This window comes from Gastrolobium bilobum, unplaced genomic scaffold (assembly GCF_033153095.1).
Source record: "Gastrolobium bilobum isolate Gb01-03AN ecotype WA unplaced genomic scaffold, APGP_CSIRO_Gbil_v1 utg16185, whole genome shotgun sequence".
In the NCBI taxonomy this organism is placed as follows: domain Eukaryota; kingdom Viridiplantae; phylum Streptophyta; class Magnoliopsida; order Fabales; family Fabaceae; genus Gastrolobium; species Gastrolobium bilobum.
The window spans coordinates 654,078-674,586 of record NW_026899733.1 but is presented as its reverse complement, the minus strand read 5'-3'; the positions used below and the strand labels follow the sequence as shown (position 1 = coordinate 674,586).

Below are 20,509 nucleotides of genomic sequence, written 5' to 3'. Positions count from 1 at the left end.
GAATTACTTAAAAGGATTCGGTCAAAATTAAAGTCTAAGAAAGCTTATGATTTATTAAATTAGATGGAGTTAATGAACAAGGATGAGAAAGTTGAGAGGTGTTGCCAAACACAAGGACCAATATTATTGGCCGAAACAATCCATTCTCTACTTTCTATTGGTCCACGTCATCACAAATGACATGTCCGAGCTTTCGTTAGAGTCGGCGTGGGCACTATAAATAGCGCTCTACGACTCAGCGCATATTCCATCAATAGAAGTTTAGAGAACTCTCTTTCATCTTCGAAACAAGCTCCTTGAGAGGGTGACACCATGGCTGGCTCGTGTTCACGCGTGTCTCTGGTTCTTCTAGCCATCGTTTCCTTCGGTAATAAGATCTCATTACCTTTTTCTAGCTTTTGCATAATGTAGCCAGATCTCGCTATGCATGCTTTAAACCTTTTTTCGTGCTTGTTTGTATCCCCGATTTTGATGGATCTGATGAGATCTTAGCCCTACTTGGTTAACATTCTCTTCACTTCACATCTAAAGAATAATTAGTAGTTAGTGACAGTGAGTAATCGTATGCCTCTCTGTGCATCTAAGAAACTAATTAGTAGTTAGTGACAGTGAGTAATCGTATGCCTCTCTGTGCATCTAAGAAACTCATCAACATTGATTAGTTCTTGTTCTGCTTTACATCTTGCGGGAGTGTTATATTGATTTTATTATTTCCTTTTTATGTTTGTTAAACCGAGTAAACAATTATGATGAAGTATGTTATGATGAAGCTTTTCCTAAATAGGCAGTTGAAAGACATTAAATATTGTAAATAGTATCAATCAAAGCACGAATATCAATATGAATTCTCATTTTTTAGCAATGTCGTTAATGGAATTGGCATCAATCACCATTGTTACCTGATTTCCCTTATTTGGGAAGAACGCATTAAATAATTGAGTTAGGTTTTTCTACAATAATGCTTTTGTTAAAATAATTGATTTCTGTTTTTATAGAATAATGGTTTTGTCACATGAAATTACGTTATTCAATTCAGCATCAGTAACTACGTTGAGTTTGTGTTGTAATTAACATTGAGAAAGTTCATCACAGGATGTCTGTTTGCAATTTCCATTGCAAAAGAGGAAGCCACCAAGTTAGGGACAGTTATTGGGATAGACCTTGGAACAACCTATTCCTGTGTTGGTGTTTACAAGAATGGTCATGTTGAAATCATAGCCAATGACCAAGGTAACCGCATCACCCCATCATGGGTTGCTTTCACCGACAGTGAAAGACTGATTGGGGAGGCTGCAAAGAATCAGGCAGCTGTCAACCCTGAAAGGACCATATTTGATGTCAAGAGACTTATTGGAAGAAAGTAAGGCATCCTCAAGTTGTTGATTTATGACAATTTGACTTGATGGGAATAAAGGTGACTGATGGGTATCTTTTTGCAGGTTTGAAGATAAGGAAGTTCAAAAAGACATGAAGCTTGTTCCTTATAAGATTGTCAACAAGGACGGCAAACCTTACATACAAGTAAAAATAAAGGATGGTGAGACCAAGGTGTTCAGCCCTGAGGAAATCAGTGCCATGATTCTGACCAAGATGAAGGAAACTGCTGAAGCATTCCTCGGGAAGAAAATTAATGATGCTGTGGTCACTGTCCCTGGTAAATGGAGCAACTTACAACTTATTTCTCCCGCAATATTGGTTCTTTTGTTCCTGCTTTTGTCTTTATTCTAATTTCTCTCATTTTCTTTTCAAATGTACAGCTTACTTCAATGATGCTCAGAGGCAGGCCACCAAGGATGCTGGTGTCATTGCTGGTCTGAATGTTGCTAGAATTATTAATGAACCAACTGCTGCTGCCATTGCATATGGATTGGACAAGAAAGGTGGCGAGAAGAACATTCTTGTCTTTGATCTTGGGGGTGGGACATTTGATGTCAGTATCTTGACAATCGATAATGGTGTTTTTGAGGTTCTTGCTACAAATGGAGATACTCATCTTGGAGGTGAGTACTTTTTTTCCCCCTTATAAAATAAGACAGAATAAGAGGAAATTATTAAATAAAAGAAAAATTATTCTTTCCATAAAAAATTTTCTTCTGCTGTTAATGGCTGCTATTTCTCCTTTCCTTAACCAGGTGAGGACTTTGATCATAGAATAATGGACTACTTCATTAAATTGATCAAGAAAAAGCATGGAAAGGATATTAGCAAGGACAACAGAGCACTTGGCAAGCTTAGAAGAGAAAGTGAGCGTGCCAAGAGAGCTCTCAGCAGCCAGCACCAGGTCCGCGTGGAAATTGAATCACTCTTTGATGGTGTTGATTTTTCTGAGCCGCTTACCAGAGCTCGGTTCGAGGAGTTGAACAATGACTTGTTCCGTAAGACAATGGGGCCTGTGAAGAAGGCAATGGAGGATGCTGGATTACAGAAGAATCAGATTGATGAGATTGTGCTTGTTGGCGGAAGCACAAGGATTCCAAAAGTACAACAGCTTTTGAAGGACTACTTTGATGGAAAGGAGCCAAACAAGGGTGTCAACCCTGATGAGGCAGTTGCCTATGGTGCTGCAGTTCAAGGAAGTATTTTGAGTGGAGAGGGTGGTGAAGAAACCAAAGGTACATAGTCTAGTTTCTTAATTACTTGGTTAGAGGTCATAAATTTTATTGATGCAAGTAGATTGCCAAGCATTACACTTTCTCATTGTTATGTGGCACTCTGGATCCAGATATCCTTCTCCTGGATGTGGCTCCCCTCACCCTTGGAATTGAAACTGTTGGTGGGGTGATGACAAAGTTGATTCCCAGAAATACTGTTATTCCTACCAAGAAATCTCAGGTTTTTACTACCTACCAGGATCAGCAGACTACCGTCTCCATTCAGGTACTGTTCCATAATTCAACTCCACTCTAGCGCATGATGCTGAGACATTTTTCTTCTAAATTCGTAATGTTTGGCCCCAATTTTGACACCTTTTTATTAATAGGTATTTGAAGGTGAGAGGAGTCTCACAAAGGATTGCCGGTTGCTTGGGAAGTTTGATCTGACAGGAATTCCACCAGCTCCAAGGTTTGTTTCCTGCTTTTCATGCAGTCCTTTCTAAATTTTGCTCAATTGATGTTTGTAATTTATTGATAATTTTGTGTGGTAATTGAACAGAGGTACCCCTCAAATTGAAGTGACCTTTGAAGTCGATGCAAATGGCATCCTAAATGTGAAGGCGGAAGACAAGGGAACTGGTAAAGCAGAAAAGATCACCATTACAAATGAGAAGGGACGGCTGAGCCAGGAGGAAATTGAGCGGATGGTTCGTGAAGCGGAAGAGTTTGCCGAGGAAGACAAAAAAGTGAAGGAGAGGATTGATGCTCGTAACGCTCTGGAAACATACGTCTACAACATGAAAAACCAGATAAGTGACAAAGACAAGCTGGCTGACAAGTTGGAGTCTGATGAAAAGGAGAAAGTTGAGACTGCTGTGAAAGAAGCTCTGGAATGGCTGGATGACAACCAGAGTGTGGAGAAAGAAGAATATGAAGAGAAGCTCAAAGAAGTGGAAGCTGTTTGTAACCCAATTATCACAGCTGTCTATCAGAGAGCAGGTGGCGCCCCAGATGGTGCATCTGGGGAGGACGAGGATGACTCTCGCGACGAGCTCTAGAATGTTTGCTATAATTTGACTGATGGTGCCAAAGTAGGAGCAAGAATTGATGAGAATTAGTAGGTTAAGCAGAGTCTTAAAATTTAATTATAGGTGGGAGTTGAGAAGTATTTCCCCCGCTCCTGTATTTTTGGTGGCCAAGATACTTTATAGAATCACTTGTATTTTTTCTTTTTTTGGTTAGTTTTACGACAACACTTCTTCAGCTTTCTGTGCTTGGTTTTACTTGCATACTCTGCTTTTCTTGTGCCTTTAGCCTGCATCTTAGAACTGGGGAAGTACGATGGGATTTGGGACTACCTCGCTAGTTAGTAGATTTATTGGATGCTGCTTTTTTTGATTAGTTTTACGACAACACGTCTTCAGCTTTTTAGTAGATGTTAGATGTCTAGAAAGTTATTTTTATAGATTTGGCTGAAACCTAGAGGTAGATTTATATGATAGTTCAGGTGGTATTGTCGCATAATTGAGTAGTAGTATTCTTCTATTTTGCCCCAAAAGTCATCGAAGATCGAACATCATGTTGTTGTTGTTTTTTTATTATTATATATATTAAGAAATTGAATACCCAACTTATTACATAAATACCTGTATTCCTCACCATTAGGCTCCAACATCCCATTTTAACAAGATATAATATAACAATGGGTTTAAAATTTATGTATTTGTTGCAAATTTTTTCCCTCTATCACACTGGGGTAAATGTGAACGTCTCATCATAAAAAGAACAAAGAAAAAATAAGCGAGATCCATTCACGTGACAAAAATTTTCAATAATAAAAGCATAAATATTCTCACCTATAACAATAATAACCTAATATTCATTAATGATTTCAGTATTTATTTTTGCATTTTTTTAATTGAAATCAAATTTTAATATTTTTTTAAGATCATTTCTATATCATTTCGTTGGATTCATGTTCTAAAGGTAAATACTAGTATACAATATGATAAGGTCAGCATGGCTATTTATTATTTATAGTTAATTATCTTTATATTTTAAAAGAAAAGCAGAGATATATAGGTTTTCTTATGAATTATGAAGCACCGACATTCAAAAATCTTGACGTGTCGTGTCTGACACTTTCTGACACTTTCCGACACTCCAATACTCGTTGCAAATACTCAAAAAAGGTTCAAAGATTACATTACGTTACATTTTGAGTTCCAACTATTAAATTCGTTAGATTACGATTATGATTTTATTGAGTTTAATATAAATATTTAGGATATATTATGTTTCTTTTCAAAATTGATGAGTATTATAAGTTTAGCTTTATTTTTTTGTTAAATTATTGAATACTAAATATAATATATACTACATAAATTAAAAATATTATATAATATCAAAATGTGTCCTAACGTGTCGAAATTTAACATCTTTTAGAATTAACATGTCGGAGTGTCGTGTCGTGTTGTATCCCGTGTCCGGTGTCGGTGTCGGTGCAACATAGCTTATGACTATGTTTATGCGATTTTTTATTTAATGAATTGCCATTTGTTAGTAACATTATTATAGTTAGAGGTAACAAAACGGGTTGGCCCGCCTCGAAGCATTGTTAACCCGTTAAAAATGGGTTGGCCCGCCCCGTCCCGCAATTTGATATGAGTTGAAAATCCTAACCCACCTCGTTTTGTAGTGGATTAGCGGGTCAACCCTCCTAAAAATAAAAAATAAATAAATTATATTTTATTAATTTTATAATATTACTTATTTTCATTTCACCATCCTTAAGTTTTTTTTTTTCAATCTCAAGCCTAAATTTATATTAATATTCAGTAAGATATTTTGTAAGAATTTATTTTTGCCTCTATATATGGATAAACTTTGTTATAAATAAAGTTTTTCTTCTTCTTTTTTTCTAAGGGAGTATTAAGATAAAAAAAATTCATATCACAAAAGCTTAGTGACAAATAAAATACTATTTATTAGTAAAAAAAAAAACCTGCGGGCCAACCCTCTCCGATAAACCGTCAATCTGTTTTGACCCACAACTAAGTGGGACAGGTTGACGTGTAATTTCGTTGTTTTCAACACATATTGTCTCGTCTAATTATAGTAACTAAAACTTTTGTTCTACTAAAAAGTTTAATATTTTTTTTTGAAGTACGTGACTTCCTCTGATTCACACATAAAATAGATTAAAATTAAATACTATTTTTGAAATATTTTATAAGTAAATAAAACAATCATGAAGTTAAATAACATTTTTTCTTTTATATTTCAACTACTATTTTTGAAATATTTCATAAGTACATAAAACAATCATGTAGTTAAAATAACATTGTTCCTTTTATATTTATCACATATTTGACATGGATATACGAACAATCAAATTGTAATTTCTCCCCCATTCCTATGACTATCTTCATAATAAAATACAATACCACTCCACACCAAAAAATAAAATAAAAAATACAATACCACTAAAGAAAAAAAAAACATTTTCATTTGAAAAATTAAGGACATGTTTGATTTGTTTAACATTTTTATATTCATTTAAAACACATGTATTCATTTAATACAATATTTCATTTTTTTTTGTATTAATTAAAAGTAAAAAAGACATACAAGCCAAACCCTGTTGAAGCCTAGAAATTTAATGCAAGGATGAAAACTATGAGCCATGGGCCAATGACCCAATGGTTTACTATGGACTATGGACTATCGACTATAGACATTGGTCAAATTGGCGGTGCCTAGTAAATCGAGACAAAAAAAAAAAAAAACGCTGTGATTTCGCAACTTCTTTTTTTTTCTCGTACTCCGTTTCCGTTGCCGTTGGAAGAACAATTTTAGATCTGATTTGTCGGCGACGATGGAGAACAACGGCAGCCTTATATCGAGGGAGAAGATCGATCAGATGGCCACCTGGGTTGGGTCCACCGTCTCTTCCGCTTTCTTCTCTTCCTTGGAACGCTTCTCTTGCGTCAACGTCGCCACCTCTGACCCCGACAACGACGACGACGACGACGATTACTCCACCACCCCCACCCCCACCACGACCACCACCACCACCACAACCACAACCACCACCAATCCCCCGGCCGTTCAGGTCACTGGTCATAACACAAACGACGTCGCCAACCTCCCCGTTTGAAACAATACGACGTCGTTGCTGCGCTGTATAGTCATTTTTCCTTGTCTTCCTTTTTATGTACAATAAGTAAGGGATACCGATTTCAATTTCTACACTGTGATTAACATGTGATGCCATTTTGTGCCTATTTTAAATACATATGCTTATATATTTATATTAATTATATTATACTTTTCTAGCTGTGATGTTATTGTTACTATTTCAAATATGTTTGATTCATTGATTTGATTTTGATTTGGGCTTTGAATTATTGGAAACTTTCGTATTAATCATGAATCTAATTCTAACGCGCATTATATTGCTATGAACAACTCTTCGAAAAGTTAGTACACTGCATATAGTGGTTTTAATTTTAAGCGAATGAGATAAAATATGATGCGTACATGTGGACATTCAGTCGAATATTTAGATTTATTGGATGGATATAGAAAAATGTCTAAGTGATAGAGAAAGATACACCTTGCCAACTGGTTCCAAATATAAAATAAATCTTTAAACAGTTAATGATATCAATCGAGGTTAATATAAAGTTTAGTGTAGTTAGTATACAGCAGGTAATGGAAGATATATATGTCCTTGATGGTTATAAACTGATCACTGTTCTTGGTTTCAATTCATTGGGGGGTGTCAAATGATTGCTTTGGTTATGACTTGGAGCTATGGGCAAGTGTCTAATGGAATTTGCGTACTTAACTGATACGACTCCTCCTCTAAAGAGGTAATATAGAAAGGGTTGTAGAGGATTAGCTAGTCTCTAAAAGCATGTGGATATAATATTCTAGATGGCTGAGTTGGTTAGAAGAATTGGTTAAATAGTGAAAGTGGCATGGGAGAGAGGAGGTTGGAATTGGACTTGGAGTTGGGAGAGCTCAGCACCTCTTGAATGTGCTGGACCCTTGTGTAGTTATCACACTGTAGTAGCTTTATTTTCTGTATTTCGTTTCTTTGTCATTTCCATACTGTAATTCTGTTTCTTCTACAATATATATCAGAAAATCCGGATTTATCTGGGCCAAAATCCTTTGTTTCTTTCTTTTTTCTGATCCAATTCTAACAATAGCACTTTGGTTATTGTGTATCAAGTAGTTTTATTGATTTTTTTTTTTTTTAAATATAGCTTAAAAAGGTGATTTTATTTTCTTTGTCATGGTTACAATAGTATGTTGGATGGAAAATAATGAAATGGAAGAGGGTGGAACGGCTATTATGGAGAATCATTTAACATTGGGGATTGTACGAGGGTTTTGTGTTAACCTCCAAACTCTGGTGTACAATTTCTCAGACAAATTCAAATTCTTTTTAGTCCATCAAGGATTCAAGATTTGCTATAAACATTAGGAGAGATACTTCTGTAGAGTTGTGTAGACTAAACCAATCAACAATTGACACATTGTCACTTTAAATAATTGTATGGGACAAAAATTTATGTTACTATTCAATATAAAATAAAAATGTGTCAATTTTTGATTGGTTTAGTTTACATACATCATGTGTATACAAAGTCTATACAATAATTTCTCCTATGGAAGTAGAATTCCAGTAACAATTTTAGAACAAGATTTATTTTTAGAATGTGCTCAGAGATTTAGATTTTCTGCATGCTTAATTTTTGTTAAAGGTGATACTTTATACTGATTCTAAGCCTAGGAAAGGTGATCAAGTGGAATATCCTTTACTTTTTGTTATTAGTGGTACTAGATATGGGTAATGAATATCTCTGGAGGAGAGGTAGAACTCAATATGTTCCAAGTAAAAAGCATGCAATGTAAGATTAATTTGAGCTAAGCCAAGGTCTCTTGCTTCCTTGTCTTGCTAGATTTCATCTTTCACCTCTTCCCTGCTTGTCTCTTTACATGTGCTTGTGTGGGGGTGAATCACACTATATAGCTCGTATGACAGGTGTATTGCTTTTGTAGTTAAAAATCATAACTTACAGAAAGAAAAAAGAATCATGGTAGATCAATAGCGTCACATACACTCGGTAGGTGAAAAAGCTTCCTTCATATGTTGCTTTATACATTTATACAGGTCATCGTGCAATGCTTCTCTGGCAGATGTAATCCCGACCTGCTGGTTCGTTAAGCAGAACCTCTGCAGTATTATAACCATTTGATTTACCTTAGAATAATACAATATGAACAGTACATTCAGTGCTCTTGGTGAGTGAGTGTTTTACCGGTGTTACGCGTCTCTATTCTCCTTCCAACAGAGAAGCATGACTATGCATCGTCGAATTATGTAAAGCTTTGCTCTCTTCTCCTTCAGAATTCTACCCTTTGGTGCCTGAAATTTGGCTTGCTTTTCTGAAGATGTTGGAATTTCCATGATCTTGTTTCTTTTTCTCAGCTCTTTATATTCCCTGTTAGAATTCCTCTCTTGCGTCAGAGTATAAGTGATTTCTCACGGTAGGAGTTTCTGTTTGTAAGAGTTTCTCAAGTGATGTTTCAATTTGAAGTCAATAAAAGTGGTGAAAGTAAAGGCAAATAGTGATTAAAGTTAGCTTTCTGCGGTCAAACATAGATAGAGCTGTTTTTCTGCTTTCAGTCGCGGTCTTTGGCCTCTCTGGTCTAACGTCCGGAATCCCAGGACTGCTGTCTTATCTGCTCTGCTTCTCTATTTACTGCCAAAAGACAAATAAACCACTTAGCCTCTAAGCCACATACTAATTTTTATCAGACAAACATAAATGCTTAACATGGACTCACTGGGTGTCTCTTCAGCGTGATACTGTCAAACTTGAAAGGGAAACATGCAAATAATTTATGGATCTTTGAACTTGGTGAGATTCTTTTCTCTAAAAAAACAAAAAACAAATCAACTACTCTGTTTTTAAAAGAAAATGTGCCAAAATTTGTGTCATCACTCATCAGACTCGCCCTCCTCATTTTTAGACCTGTAATTGTACATCTTAGGCTTGTGAGATAGTGATTATATTTATTGACTAGTTAAAGTAAAAAATCAATAACTAATAATGAACTGATAGATATATTATATGAGACCAATATGTGAAACTGAAGTAGTGGAAGTAAAAAATCAGTACCAGAGTTGACCAAAAAAAGATGGGGTCAAGCGTACTATTTCCACTCGAGGAGGATAAGATTCATTCACTAATATCAAACTGATACACTAAGACCCGAACTGTGTTGATCCTGAACAAATATTAACGAAAATCATATTGCGACTTCGTGTAAATCTCGATTCTCGATGACGTGTTAAATAGGTACCGACGGGTGAGACAGCTCATTCAATTTGACCAAAAATTTCCCTACGTGAGCATCCTGTCACCCGCGTCACGTATATTTTAGTTTTCTCCAAATTATTGACAAACACGAGTAGCATTTAATTTCTTGTCTATTTAGTCAAGATGCCTCTGGTTAAGAAATGGATCGGAATTCTACAAGTTTGTAAAGTTCAATTCGCAGCACTTCAAGTTATGAATGGAGGTTGAAATGACGAGAGACAAGCTCAATCCAAAGTCCATACCATGGGAGATAAGCCACTATTTTACAGAGCAAGTTCTATTTTAATAAGTAACCTACGTTTTCATTGTGAAACCAAAGAATATGTAAGAATCTGTTCATGGTGACAATTTCATTGTGTGGCAGTGCTTGCAGTGTTCGTAACAATACAGAATTGCTATAGAAGAAATGGTTCAGCCTTAGAGTGCATTAACCTAATCGAAAGTTAAACATATGCATTAACCTAACCAATGGTATCACATGCTTACGAATCAGAGTCATTGATTTTTTGATCTAATGACTCTCAGATGAGGTGTCAAACTTTAAATTTGACACCAGTGTCAAAGGATCATGCCTATATATATATATATATATATATATATATATATATATATATATTGAGATAGAATATTTTTTTTGGTGAAATAAGATAGAATATTCTTACTACTAAATGTTCATGCTACCAATTTAATATGATTATGTATTACCGTTAGTACATCATAAGCTGTTTTTTTTCTTTTTTTTTCATAAACTTTTTAAAGTTTATCTGCTGAAAAGTGAGATCCAACAACTAAAAAGTGGTAGTAGATTGTATGCTGAAAAATGGTATCCAATGGCTAAAAAGTTGTAGTAGATTGGTAGTAGGAATATTTGGTAGTAAGAATATCCTACCTCATATATTTTATTTTATTTTATTCTTTTATGTTTTAATCTCCTTCTATTCTTTTTATCTAATATTTGCTTTAACATATAAATAATGCTATCCAATAATCTACTCAAATCAAGCTAAATTTAATCGAGTTAGTTTAGTTTAGATTAACATATTGTTTTTACCAAAGTCAAATCAACTCAAACCAATTTTTTTCCCTAATCGACACGATTAGACTCCTACTTTTTATCCTCAAATTATAAGTTAAATCATTATTTTGACTCCTTTTGTAATTCTTGAGGAGTTAAAGGCAAGCACTTTACAGCTTAGAGTCTAATTCTTTAAGCTTTTTTTAATTGATTAAAAAATATATCAAAATTTTATAATGATTAAATAAATTTTTGAAAAAAGTAAAAATAAATAAATAAATTTTAGTATTTTCCTTTAAAGTTATAAAACCTTGTTTCTTTTTTAAAAAATTAAAAATTATATCATAAAAGTATTTTTTATAATTTACCCAAACACGTCCTTAATTCATAAGGAATCAACTTTGCTTTTTCTCTTTATTTTTCCAAAAAACGAATGTCCTTACCTTTAGGCTTTAGCCAATTCTTCATTCTAGTTAGAGAATTTTACGCACCTTAACCTAATATCGATCCCACATGGCTTGTAAGCAAACCTACAAGTTTTGTGTTTATATAAAAAAAAACAAAACAAAACAAAACCCCTACAAGTGTTGTAATCTTGAGTTTGTTTTAAAATAAATAAAAAATATATTTACTATGAATTTAATTTAAAATATATTTGCTCGCTTTTAAAATAAATTGATTTTAATATATTTTTTTATTTCCCTTGTTTTCGTTTCAATTATTACTAGCATTAATATTGTGCATTGCACAAATTTGGGGAGGATTATATTTATAATTTTTTTTATAAACTCTTACAAATTATACTATATATTAGGGGTAGTTTGGAATGTACTACTCATAATATAGTGTAGTTTATAAGAATTTGTAAATATAATCCTCCCCATTAAATTTATATAAAATTCAAGAAATAAATTAAAATAGAAATATTTAAAATTATAAAAAATACATAATTAATTCATATAAAATTTAAAAATTATAAAGAAGATATAAATAATTAATTCAAAAGATTTAAAATGGAAAAATTAAAATTAATATGTATTTCTAAAAAAAAATTGAAAAGTTAAACTAGACTCAATTTTTTTTGAGTACATATGGTGGGCCTTGGGCCCAAGAAAGACAAAACTAACAGGTATGATAGCTTGAGTAACAGGGATAAACTAGACTTGATTTTACTTTATATATATAACGTTACATAAGTACAACTTAAAAGAACTAAGTCAAAGTCATCCATTGATGGGGTGAAAAAAATTAAAGGAGGAGGGAAAAATATAAAAGGAAAAAACAGTAACCAAATTCAGTAAAATATGTTCGTTTTTTTTAGGGTCCATTTTTCGTTTTTAAGGGTATAATTTATGTCCTTTTAGTAGCTTCATATTATATCTTAATGGTAAAATATAATTATAGTACGAAAAGTTTTTTTTTTTTTCACTTTTTAAGTCAGCTGATGTGACTGAGGAGACAGAAAAAAAATCTTTTCATATTATAATTTTATCTTATCGTTAAGACATAATGTATAACTATTAAAAGGATGCATTTTTTTTTCTTTTTTTATTGTTTATTTTATGTGCAGGTATATAATTTGTATAAGACAATTTGAACACACACAAAAATTGATGGACCTGCTTATTTTCTTTCTCTCCCTTCTTTTTAGTGGATTTTATCTTCCTTTTTTGTGTTGGATGAGATAAATTATCTTACGTAACGTTAAAAACTATATTCTCTTAATGTATATGGGATTAGTATTTTTGTTTATAAACACGTAAAAGTACATGAGATTTGTATTTTCTTTATTCTCTTTTTTTTATATGAATCTTATACATTTTTATACATGTATAAGATATAAAATTATCTCCAAAATATTAATTCCATTCTATACGGGGAGGTTATAGTTATTATATCTTTTTCTTACTATTAAATTATAACTGTTGATTTTCGTCAATCTAACAGTTGTAATTTATTGAGTTATACTTATTAATTAATTATTAATTTTCAATAAATTATAATCGTTAAATTGACAAAAATCAACGGTTAAAATTTAATAATAAAAGATAATAAGTAAAAAAAAATTAGTAAATATAACCTCTCCTCCGTACTGTATATAATAATATTTTTTCCTTTCGAGATAGTCAAACTTGCTTGACATCTGATGCAAGAGTTAACCAATGGACAGTGTTCGGAAAGGCAAGGTGAGTTAGTTAATACCGAAAGTGACTAGAAAATATCTTAAGCAAAAGTTAGATACCTTGCGGCAATTTGCCGGCTTCACCAGTCGCTGTTCTCTTTTGGTTTGTTTATTCTTCTTCTTCATTTATTTATTTATTTTAATTCTGTTATCTGTTGTTTTGGTTCAGTAATTACTAATTAGCATCATCTTTACAAAATCAACAATGTTAACAACTTCACCTTGTTTATTTCCAACAATGGTGAAGCAGTTTTCATTCCTCACTCACAAACTGCACGTGCTGACTTGCCTATTCTATTTCTCTCTCACAGTGACAGTGACAGGATCACCCTGTGGCCCCATGGATGTGATTGTGAAGCCCTCAACCCCTCTTGTTTCCTTTCTCGAACGCCTCCAAGAAACCGCATTCAATACCTTTGGCGAATCGCACTTCGATCCTAAAACCTACGTGGACTTGCCTCTCAAGTCCAACCTGTCTGTCACTGAGAACGCATTCCAGAAGCTTCCAAGGAACGCAAACGGGACCGTGTCGGTTGAGGATTTGAACCGTTTCATAAAAGCGTACTTCGAAGGTGCAGGGGATGATCTGGTGTACTTTGAACCAGAGGATTTCGTTCCCGAGCCAGAGGGTTTCTTGCCCAAGGTTAAGCACCCTGAGGTTAGGGCCTGGGCCCTGAAGGTCCATTCCCTTTGGAAAAACTTGACCCGGAAAATATCCGCTCGGGTCAAGACCCACCCACAGTTGCATACTCTTCTTCCTCTGCCAGGTTCTGTTGTGATTCCTGGGTCGCGCTTTCGTGAGGTTTATTACTGGGATTCCTACTGGGTAATTAGGTTTGTTAATGGGCCTCTTTCTTTTTGCTTCATTGAAGTCATTGCTACTAATACTATGACACTGCTTAATGGGGTTCTTGTTGTTTTGTTTTGCTTTTTTGGGGGATTCATTTCAGGGGCTTGCTGGTGAGTAAAATGTATAAGACTGCAACTGCAATTGTGACTAATCTCATTTCCTTAATACAAGAATATGGATTTGTGCTTAATGGTGCTAGAGCATACTACACTAACAGGAGGTACCCCACTTGACTTGGCTTTTCCATTCATCGTTATGTTTATGTTGTGTAATGCTATTTTTTTATGTCTTTTTTGTCTTTTCCTTTTTCACCTTTTAAAGGTTAATATAGTAAATAAAAGATAATAATAAAAACGCTAGAAGGAGGGCTTGAACCTCCGACCTTGTGGTTAACAGCCACACGCTCTAGCCAACTGAGCTATTCCAGCTTTGTTGTTGTGTTTTTTCTTTTTTCTTATTTATTATTTGGATTTGATGTTTGTCATTTTAAATAACATAAGTCATATCATTTTAGGAGAGAGATAGACACAAGGAATGAAAATTATAAGAGAGAAAGTGAGTGATTTTTTTTAATTTAAATTTTAAATAAAAAAATATTATTATATGTCTGTCTCTTAAAATAACATAATTTTATGTCAATGACAAACACTTTTCTTTCCTTAATAGGTTGATATTTTCAGGTAATAAAAGTTGCTCGTATAGTTTTTAATTATTTTAACTATTGGTGTTGACTCCCCCCATTTTGAGTGATTGCAAACTTCTGTGATCTCTTAGTAATTATGCAAATATAGCTAGAAGTACTGCTTAGGAATTAATGTGCGTGGTTATGAAATAGCTTCAAAACAGTAACACCCACACGATTGGACTTTCTAAATCATCATATTTTTTATGAGTAGTCTAAGTCTCAACTTGGATTTTTTTTTTTATTTTTTTGTTTTGTGTGCTTGAAATGTATCTGTGTGATTAAGATGACATGCCGATCCTTTTGTACACTCAAAAAACAAATTTTTTTCTCTCCTGGTTTTATAATTTAAACTTCTGATCTTAGAATGACATAACGAATAAGTTTCAAAAGGATATTGTAGCATGATTTAACTCTCTTCGTTTTACCTTGATATCACGCAATCCTCATATCTGCACTGCACCTTTTGAAATAAAAAGAAATTATTATTATTATTATTATTATTATAACTCTTGCTCTTAAAAACAGAAAAGGCTGACATATAAGCTTGACTATGATTTTACAGTCAGCCTCCCCTTTTAAGCGCTATGATTTATGAGATATACTGTAGCACTGGTGATATAGAATTAGTTAAAAGATCTCTACCTGCACTACTAAAAGAGTATGAGTTTTGGAATTCAGGTATTACAACACAACTTTTTCCTCAATTGCTTTATAGTTTATTATTATCTATGGTTGGATGATACTTGTATATCTACCTTTGAGGTTGCCTGAGTCATATGGTTGAACCTTTTAATTCATGTTGTAGATATACATAAAGTGAGCATTCGGGATGCTCAAGGTTGCACTCACACCTTAAATCGTTATTATGCAATGTGGAACAAACCCAGGCCAGAATCATCCATAATGGTGTGTGCTGTTTGTTAAGAAGTGTGGTATTAGTGAAATGACGTTTAAACTATTGAGATATATAGTCCCACATTGGTTGTATGTGCAACTAATATGAAGTTTATAAGGCCTTGGGCACTCCCACCCTTTAAGCTAGCTCTTGGGGTAGTGTATCCCAAGGTTCTTTACATGAACTATAACTTTGGGTGTTATTCCATGACATAGGACCAGGAATCTGCCTCCAAGTTCTTGAATGTTTCAGAAAAACAACATTTTTACCTTGAACTGGCATCAGCTGCTGAATCTGGATGGGATTTCAGCACAAGATGGATGAGGTACTATTTTGTGTACAACTAAGATTTTTGAAAAAGAAAAAATCATGAAAGTTATCTGAATGCAATTGGCCGCAACATCATATCACGTTTTCTTCTTTAATTAGCGAACAATACTTACAATTTGATAAAATCATATCATGTTTTGATGCAGAGATCCACCTGATTTCACAACATTGGCCACAACATCTGTAGTACCTGTTGATTTAAATGCATTTCTACTTGGGGTATGTCTTAAGACCAATGACTAAAAGAAGACCTGAAATCAGTGTTTGTAACCTGATTAATTCTGTGATGCTCATTGATTCAGATGGAACTTAATATTGCCTTCTTTGCAAAAGTTACTGGAGATAATAGCACTGCAAAGCACTTCCTGGAAATTTCTCATGTTAGAAAGAATGCAATGAACTCTGTTTTCTGGAATGTAAACAAGAAACAATGGCTTGATTACTGGCTCAGCAATGACACATGTGAGGTATTTCCTAGTGCTACTTGTAGAAATCTACCACAAGGGGAGCTATTGTAGCCTTCTGCAGTTCTGCTGACTGTCTCTTTGATACTTCTAGGAGGCTCAAGTTTGGGAAACCCTGCACCAGAATCAAAATATATTTGCTTCCAATTTTGTTCCTTTGTGGATGGAGCCATTTTACTCAGGTACTCTTGATTTGATATCCACATCAACTTTAGTAGCAATTAGCAAGTAAATTTAATTGCATGACTAGTTGCAATCATTGCGGTATCAGTTTAATATTGGGTTCAAGCCTTGTTATTTTTCTAATTAGCAAACGTGAACTTCATTTACATTTGGTTGCCTTGAATACAACATGCTTGTAGAGAATTAGGAAATTAGGACCAATTGATAAATATGTAATCCCAAATTTTAAATTAACTATGGATTATTAAGTATTAAATCAAATAGTTGGTCTTTAAACATATGGATAGAGTGCTAAACAGTTTTAGGTTAGTATGTAATTTTATAAGAATGATCTACAAAGCTATTAAACGGTGTAATATTAGTTTATTTTTGTAAAGAACCTTGGGATACACCACCCCAAAAGCTAGCTCAAAGGGTGGGAGTGTCCAAGACCTTATAAACTTCACATTAGTTGCATATACAACCACTGTGGAACTATATATCTCAACACGCCCCCTCACACGAGAGCCCATTGGGCTTGAAGAGTGGACAGTGCAACAGGCCCAGCCTACCTGTGCTAAGAAACGCCACAAGAGAAAGTGGGGGGCGGCGAAGCTCTGATACCATGTAAAGAACCTTGGGATACACCACCCCAAAAGCTAGCTCAAAAGGTGGGAGTGTCCAAGACCTTATAAACTTCACATTAGTTGCATATACAACCACTGTGGAACTATATATCTCAACAATTTTACATTGGTGTCAAATATTAATTTAAATAAGGAATGAATTTATGTTTAATGCACACAGAGGGTGCTTTTAGCACTTTTTCACTTTTAAAATTATTTCTGCTTGATATCAAACAAGCACCACTGAGAAAAACTGAAAATTTATTTGAACTTTGGGAGATATAGATCACAAATAATGCATGTAGCCTTTGGTTAATGAGTTTACTTTTCTCTCTGAAATATTAAGAAAGAATTTTGTGTTTTAAGTTGATGATCAATATATTTTGTATTTATCAAGATACTTCGCTTGTGGGTGGTGTTGTTGAAAGTCTCAAAACTTCTGGCCTGCTTCGTGCTGCTGGAATTGCAACTTCTTTGAGTGATTCAGGACAACAGTGGTAAGCAATAAGATTTAGATGATGTTATACTGCAAAAGCTTTTCTACATATATAGGAATCGGAAAAGGAGAAGAAGGGTGAGAGAAGGGAAGACAGGTAAAATATTTCACTTAATCAGCCTTTGTTAAATGACTCTTATGAAACTTGAAATAGGGACTTCCCAAATGGTTGGGCCCCGCTTCAACACATGCTAGTTGAAGGCCTGATGAAATCAGGGTCGAAAGAAGCAAGATTATTGGCTGAGGAAATTGCCATCAGATGGATCACAACCAATTATATTGTTTACAAGAAAACTGGTGTAATGCATGAAAAGTTTGACGTGGAGCATTGTGGAGAATTTGGTGGTGGGGGTGAATATGTACCTCAGGTATGACTGCTCTACATCATCATGGTTTATAAATCAGAAATCACTTTTGGTCTAGGGAGACATTTGAGAAACATATATCTGAATTGTGAGTGACTGAGAAGAAATTTGCCTGGTAAACTTCTCATGGATTTGTTATTAGGGAAGATTATATTTACAAACTTTTTGTTTACAAACTCTTATAAACTATACCATGTCGGACCGGTCATATACTCTTAATTGAAATCTGACCAGTCATACTTAATATAGTTTGTAAGTTTGTAAGAAAAAAAGTTTGTAAATATAACCTTCCCCTTGTTGTTATTATTATTATTATTATTCTTATTTCGAAGGGAAAAAAATAAATGACATCTGTCTGTTTGACATGAATTTGACTGTGGTTGTGTTGCAATGCAGACTGGTTTTGGCTGGTCGAATGGTGTTGTGTTGGCATTCTTGGAGGAGTTTGGATGGCCTCAAGATCGGAATATAGAATGCTGATGTGTTCAGAAATTAAATGGTGAAAAAAAAGCTTGGTATGCTGCTAGAATTTACTCATGAAGGATATTTGCGTGATTGCCAAATAAATTTGTGGAAAGCCACTTGTTAAATAAAACTTGAAAGAAAAGGGTATTTGAAATATTATTGAATTGTGTATTAATCTGATACAAAGAGGTCTCTATTTATAGAGACTAAAAAACCTAATTCTTGACCTAATGGGCTTGGCCCAATACAACAAATACTAATAATAATAAAAGACCTAATATTTACAACACTCCCCCTCAAGCTGAGGAATAGATATTTATCATTCCCAGCTTGCTAGTAAGTTCTTGAAATCTGTCTGAAGGAAGTCCCTTTGTCAATAGATCAGTTAATTGACGTCCAGTGGGAATGTATGGAGTGGTAATCAACCCGCTATCAAGTTTCTCTTTGATGAAATGGCGGTCGACCTCAATATGTTTAGTCCGATCATGTTGAACTGGATTATGAGCTATACAAATAGCGAACTTATTATCACATAGCAGCTTCATAGGTCCCTCACATTTTATTTTGAGATCATCAAGTACAATTTTCAGCCACAGTAACTCACAAATGCCTTGAGCCATAGCTCGAAATTCAGCTTCTGCACTTGATCTGGCAACCACATCTTGTTTCTTACTTCTCCATGTCACCAAGTTATCGCAAAGAAACATGCAATAACCAGTGGTAGAACAACGGTCAGTCACGGATCCAGTATAATCAGCATCAGTGTAGACTTCTAAAGAGAGATTACCATCACGTCAGAATAACAATCCTTTACCAGGAGTAGCTTTAAGATACTGAAGAATTCTCTCTATTGCCTGCATGTGTTTCTCCTTTGGATCGTGCATAAACTGACTGACAACACTAACAGCATAAGCTAGGTCTGGCCTAGTATGAGCCAGATATATCAATTTTCCAACTAGCCGTTGATATTGTCCTTTATCAACTGGAGGACTCTCCTCTTCAAAGCCTATCTTGTGATTCTGCTCAATAGGAGTATTAGAGGGTTTACACCCGATCTTCCCTGCTTCTTTGGGAAGATCCAAAACATATTTCCTCTGACTGATAAAAATTTCTTTGCTTGAATGAGCTATTTCTATCCCTAGGAAATATCTCAGTTTCCCAAGGTCTTTGACTTCGAACTAAGAGGCAAGTCGTGTCTGCAGAATCTGTCTCTCCACAAAATCATCACCTGTGATAATAATATCATCAACATATACAAGGAGCACAGTAAGCTTCCCATTTTGGGAGTGCTTGAAGAAAAGAGTGTGATCTCCTTGACTTTGTCTATATCCTAAGGTCATCATAACCTTAGTAAACCTTCCAAACCAAGCACGAGGTGACTGTTTCAATCCATACAAGGCCTTTTTTAATCGACAAACTTTATTTTCCCCCTTAACAGAATCAAAACCAGGCGGGATTTCCATGTAGACTTCTTCTTCTAACTCACCATTGAGGAAATCATTTTTCACATCAAATTGATTTATATCCCAATTGTAATGGGCAGCAAGGGACAACAAGATTCTCACTGTATTCATCTTTGCAACTGGAGCAAAGGTTTCTTCATAATCAATGCCATAGGTTTGAGTGTAACCTTTGGCGACTAATCGAGCCTTGTATCTCTCAAGAGTGCCATCAGAATTATATTTCAGGGCATAAACCCATCTGCACCTTACTGCTTTCTTTCCGTTGGGTCTATCAATAACCTCCCATGTTTTATTTTTCTCCAACGCATTCATCTTATATTGCATGGCTTGAGCCCAATTCCCATCTTTCAAAGCTTCATGTACTGATTTTGTGATTGAAGTAGAATCTAGTGCTGAAACAAAGCTTTTGTGCTGCACAGAAAGAGTAGCAGAGGAAACAAAATGGGAGATAGGGTATTGAGTACAAGAGGGACAAGAAGAACAAATTTTCTTGGAACAAGATCTTTTTCCTTTTCTT

General features: G+C 34.5%; 3 protein-coding genes and 1 non-coding gene across 6 annotated transcripts; 3 read left to right on the top strand and 1 right to left on the bottom strand.

Annotated features, from left to right (window-relative positions):
* Positions 1-259: 259 nt before the first annotated feature.
* On the top strand, positions 260-4,171 carry LOC133293103 (luminal-binding protein). 3 transcript variants are annotated; one of them, XM_061491636.1, is made up of 9 exons: positions 260-367; positions 1,093-1,360; positions 1,440-1,654; positions 1,758-2,000; positions 2,133-2,612; positions 2,723-2,877; positions 2,981-3,063; positions 3,154-3,184; positions 3,350-4,171. In XM_061491636.1, exons 1-9 carry the CDS (start codon positions 313-315, stop codon positions 3,650-3,652), a joined length of 1,833 nt encoding a protein of 610 aa, XP_061347620.1. In that variant the 5' UTR covers positions 260-312; the 3' UTR covers positions 3,653-4,171. The 3 variants fall into 3 exon arrangements, with proteins under 3 accessions (XP_061347620.1, XP_061347618.1, XP_061347619.1); XM_061491634.1 differs by having other exon boundaries at positions 3,154-4,156; XM_061491635.1 differs by having other exon boundaries at positions 313-357; positions 1,083-1,360; positions 3,154-4,157.
* A 2,191-nt stretch (positions 4,172-6,362) lies between these two features.
* Positions 6,363-6,900, top strand: LOC133293134 (uncharacterized). The gene has a single exon (XM_061491671.1). The coding sequence runs from the start codon at positions 6,472-6,474 to the stop codon at positions 6,751-6,753; it is 282 nt and encodes a 93-aa protein (XP_061347655.1). The 5' UTR covers positions 6,363-6,471; the 3' UTR covers positions 6,754-6,900.
* Positions 6,901-13,429: 6,529 nt separating this feature from the next.
* Positions 13,430-18,637, top strand: LOC133293146 (probable trehalase). The gene is made up of 11 exons (XM_061491684.1): positions 13,430-14,025; positions 14,142-14,261; positions 15,289-15,404; positions 15,532-15,632; positions 15,837-15,946; positions 16,098-16,170; positions 16,254-16,418; positions 16,510-16,597; positions 17,601-17,700; positions 17,854-18,067; positions 18,461-18,637. Exons 1-11 carry the CDS (start codon positions 13,430-13,432, stop codon positions 18,542-18,544), a joined length of 1,767 nt encoding a protein of 588 aa, XP_061347668.1. The 3' UTR covers positions 18,545-18,637.
* Positions 14,396-14,469, bottom strand: TRNAN-GUU (transfer RNA asparagine (anticodon GUU)). The gene has a single exon. It is a non-coding gene; the product is annotated as a tRNA-Asn (tRNA).
* Positions 18,638-20,509: the final 1,872 nt, after the last annotated feature.

What these genes read in the sequence shown, in the direction of transcription:
- LOC133293146 (XM_061491684.1), top strand. Translation starts at nt 13,430, where the DNA reads ATGGTGAAGCAGTTTTCATTCCTCACTCACAAACTGCACGTGCTGACT. An exon ending in GTATGAGTTTTGGAATTCAG is followed by an intron (nt 15,405 to 15,531) that starts GTATTACAACAC and finishes TTCATGTTGTAG; the next exon opens with ATATACATAAAGTGAGCATT. An exon ending in GGCCAGAATCATCCATAATG is followed by an intron (nt 15,633 to 15,836) that starts GTGTGTGCTGTT and finishes TCCATGACATAG; the next exon opens with GACCAGGAATCTGCCTCCAA.
- LOC133293134 (XM_061491671.1), top strand. Translation starts at nt 6,472, where the DNA reads ATGGAGAACAACGGCAGCCTTATATCGAGGGAGAAGATCGATCAGATG.
- LOC133293103 (XM_061491635.1), top strand. Translation starts at nt 313, where the DNA reads ATGGCTGGCTCGTGTTCACGCGTGTCTCTGGTTCTTCTAGCCATC. An exon ending in AAGAGACTTATTGGAAGAAA is followed by an intron (nt 1,361 to 1,439) that starts GTAAGGCATCCT and finishes ATCTTTTTGCAG; the next exon opens with GTTTGAAGATAAGGAAGTTC. An exon ending in AGACTACCGTCTCCATTCAG is followed by an intron (nt 2,878 to 2,980) that starts GTACTGTTCCAT and finishes TTTTATTAATAG; the next exon opens with GTATTTGAAGGTGAGAGGAG.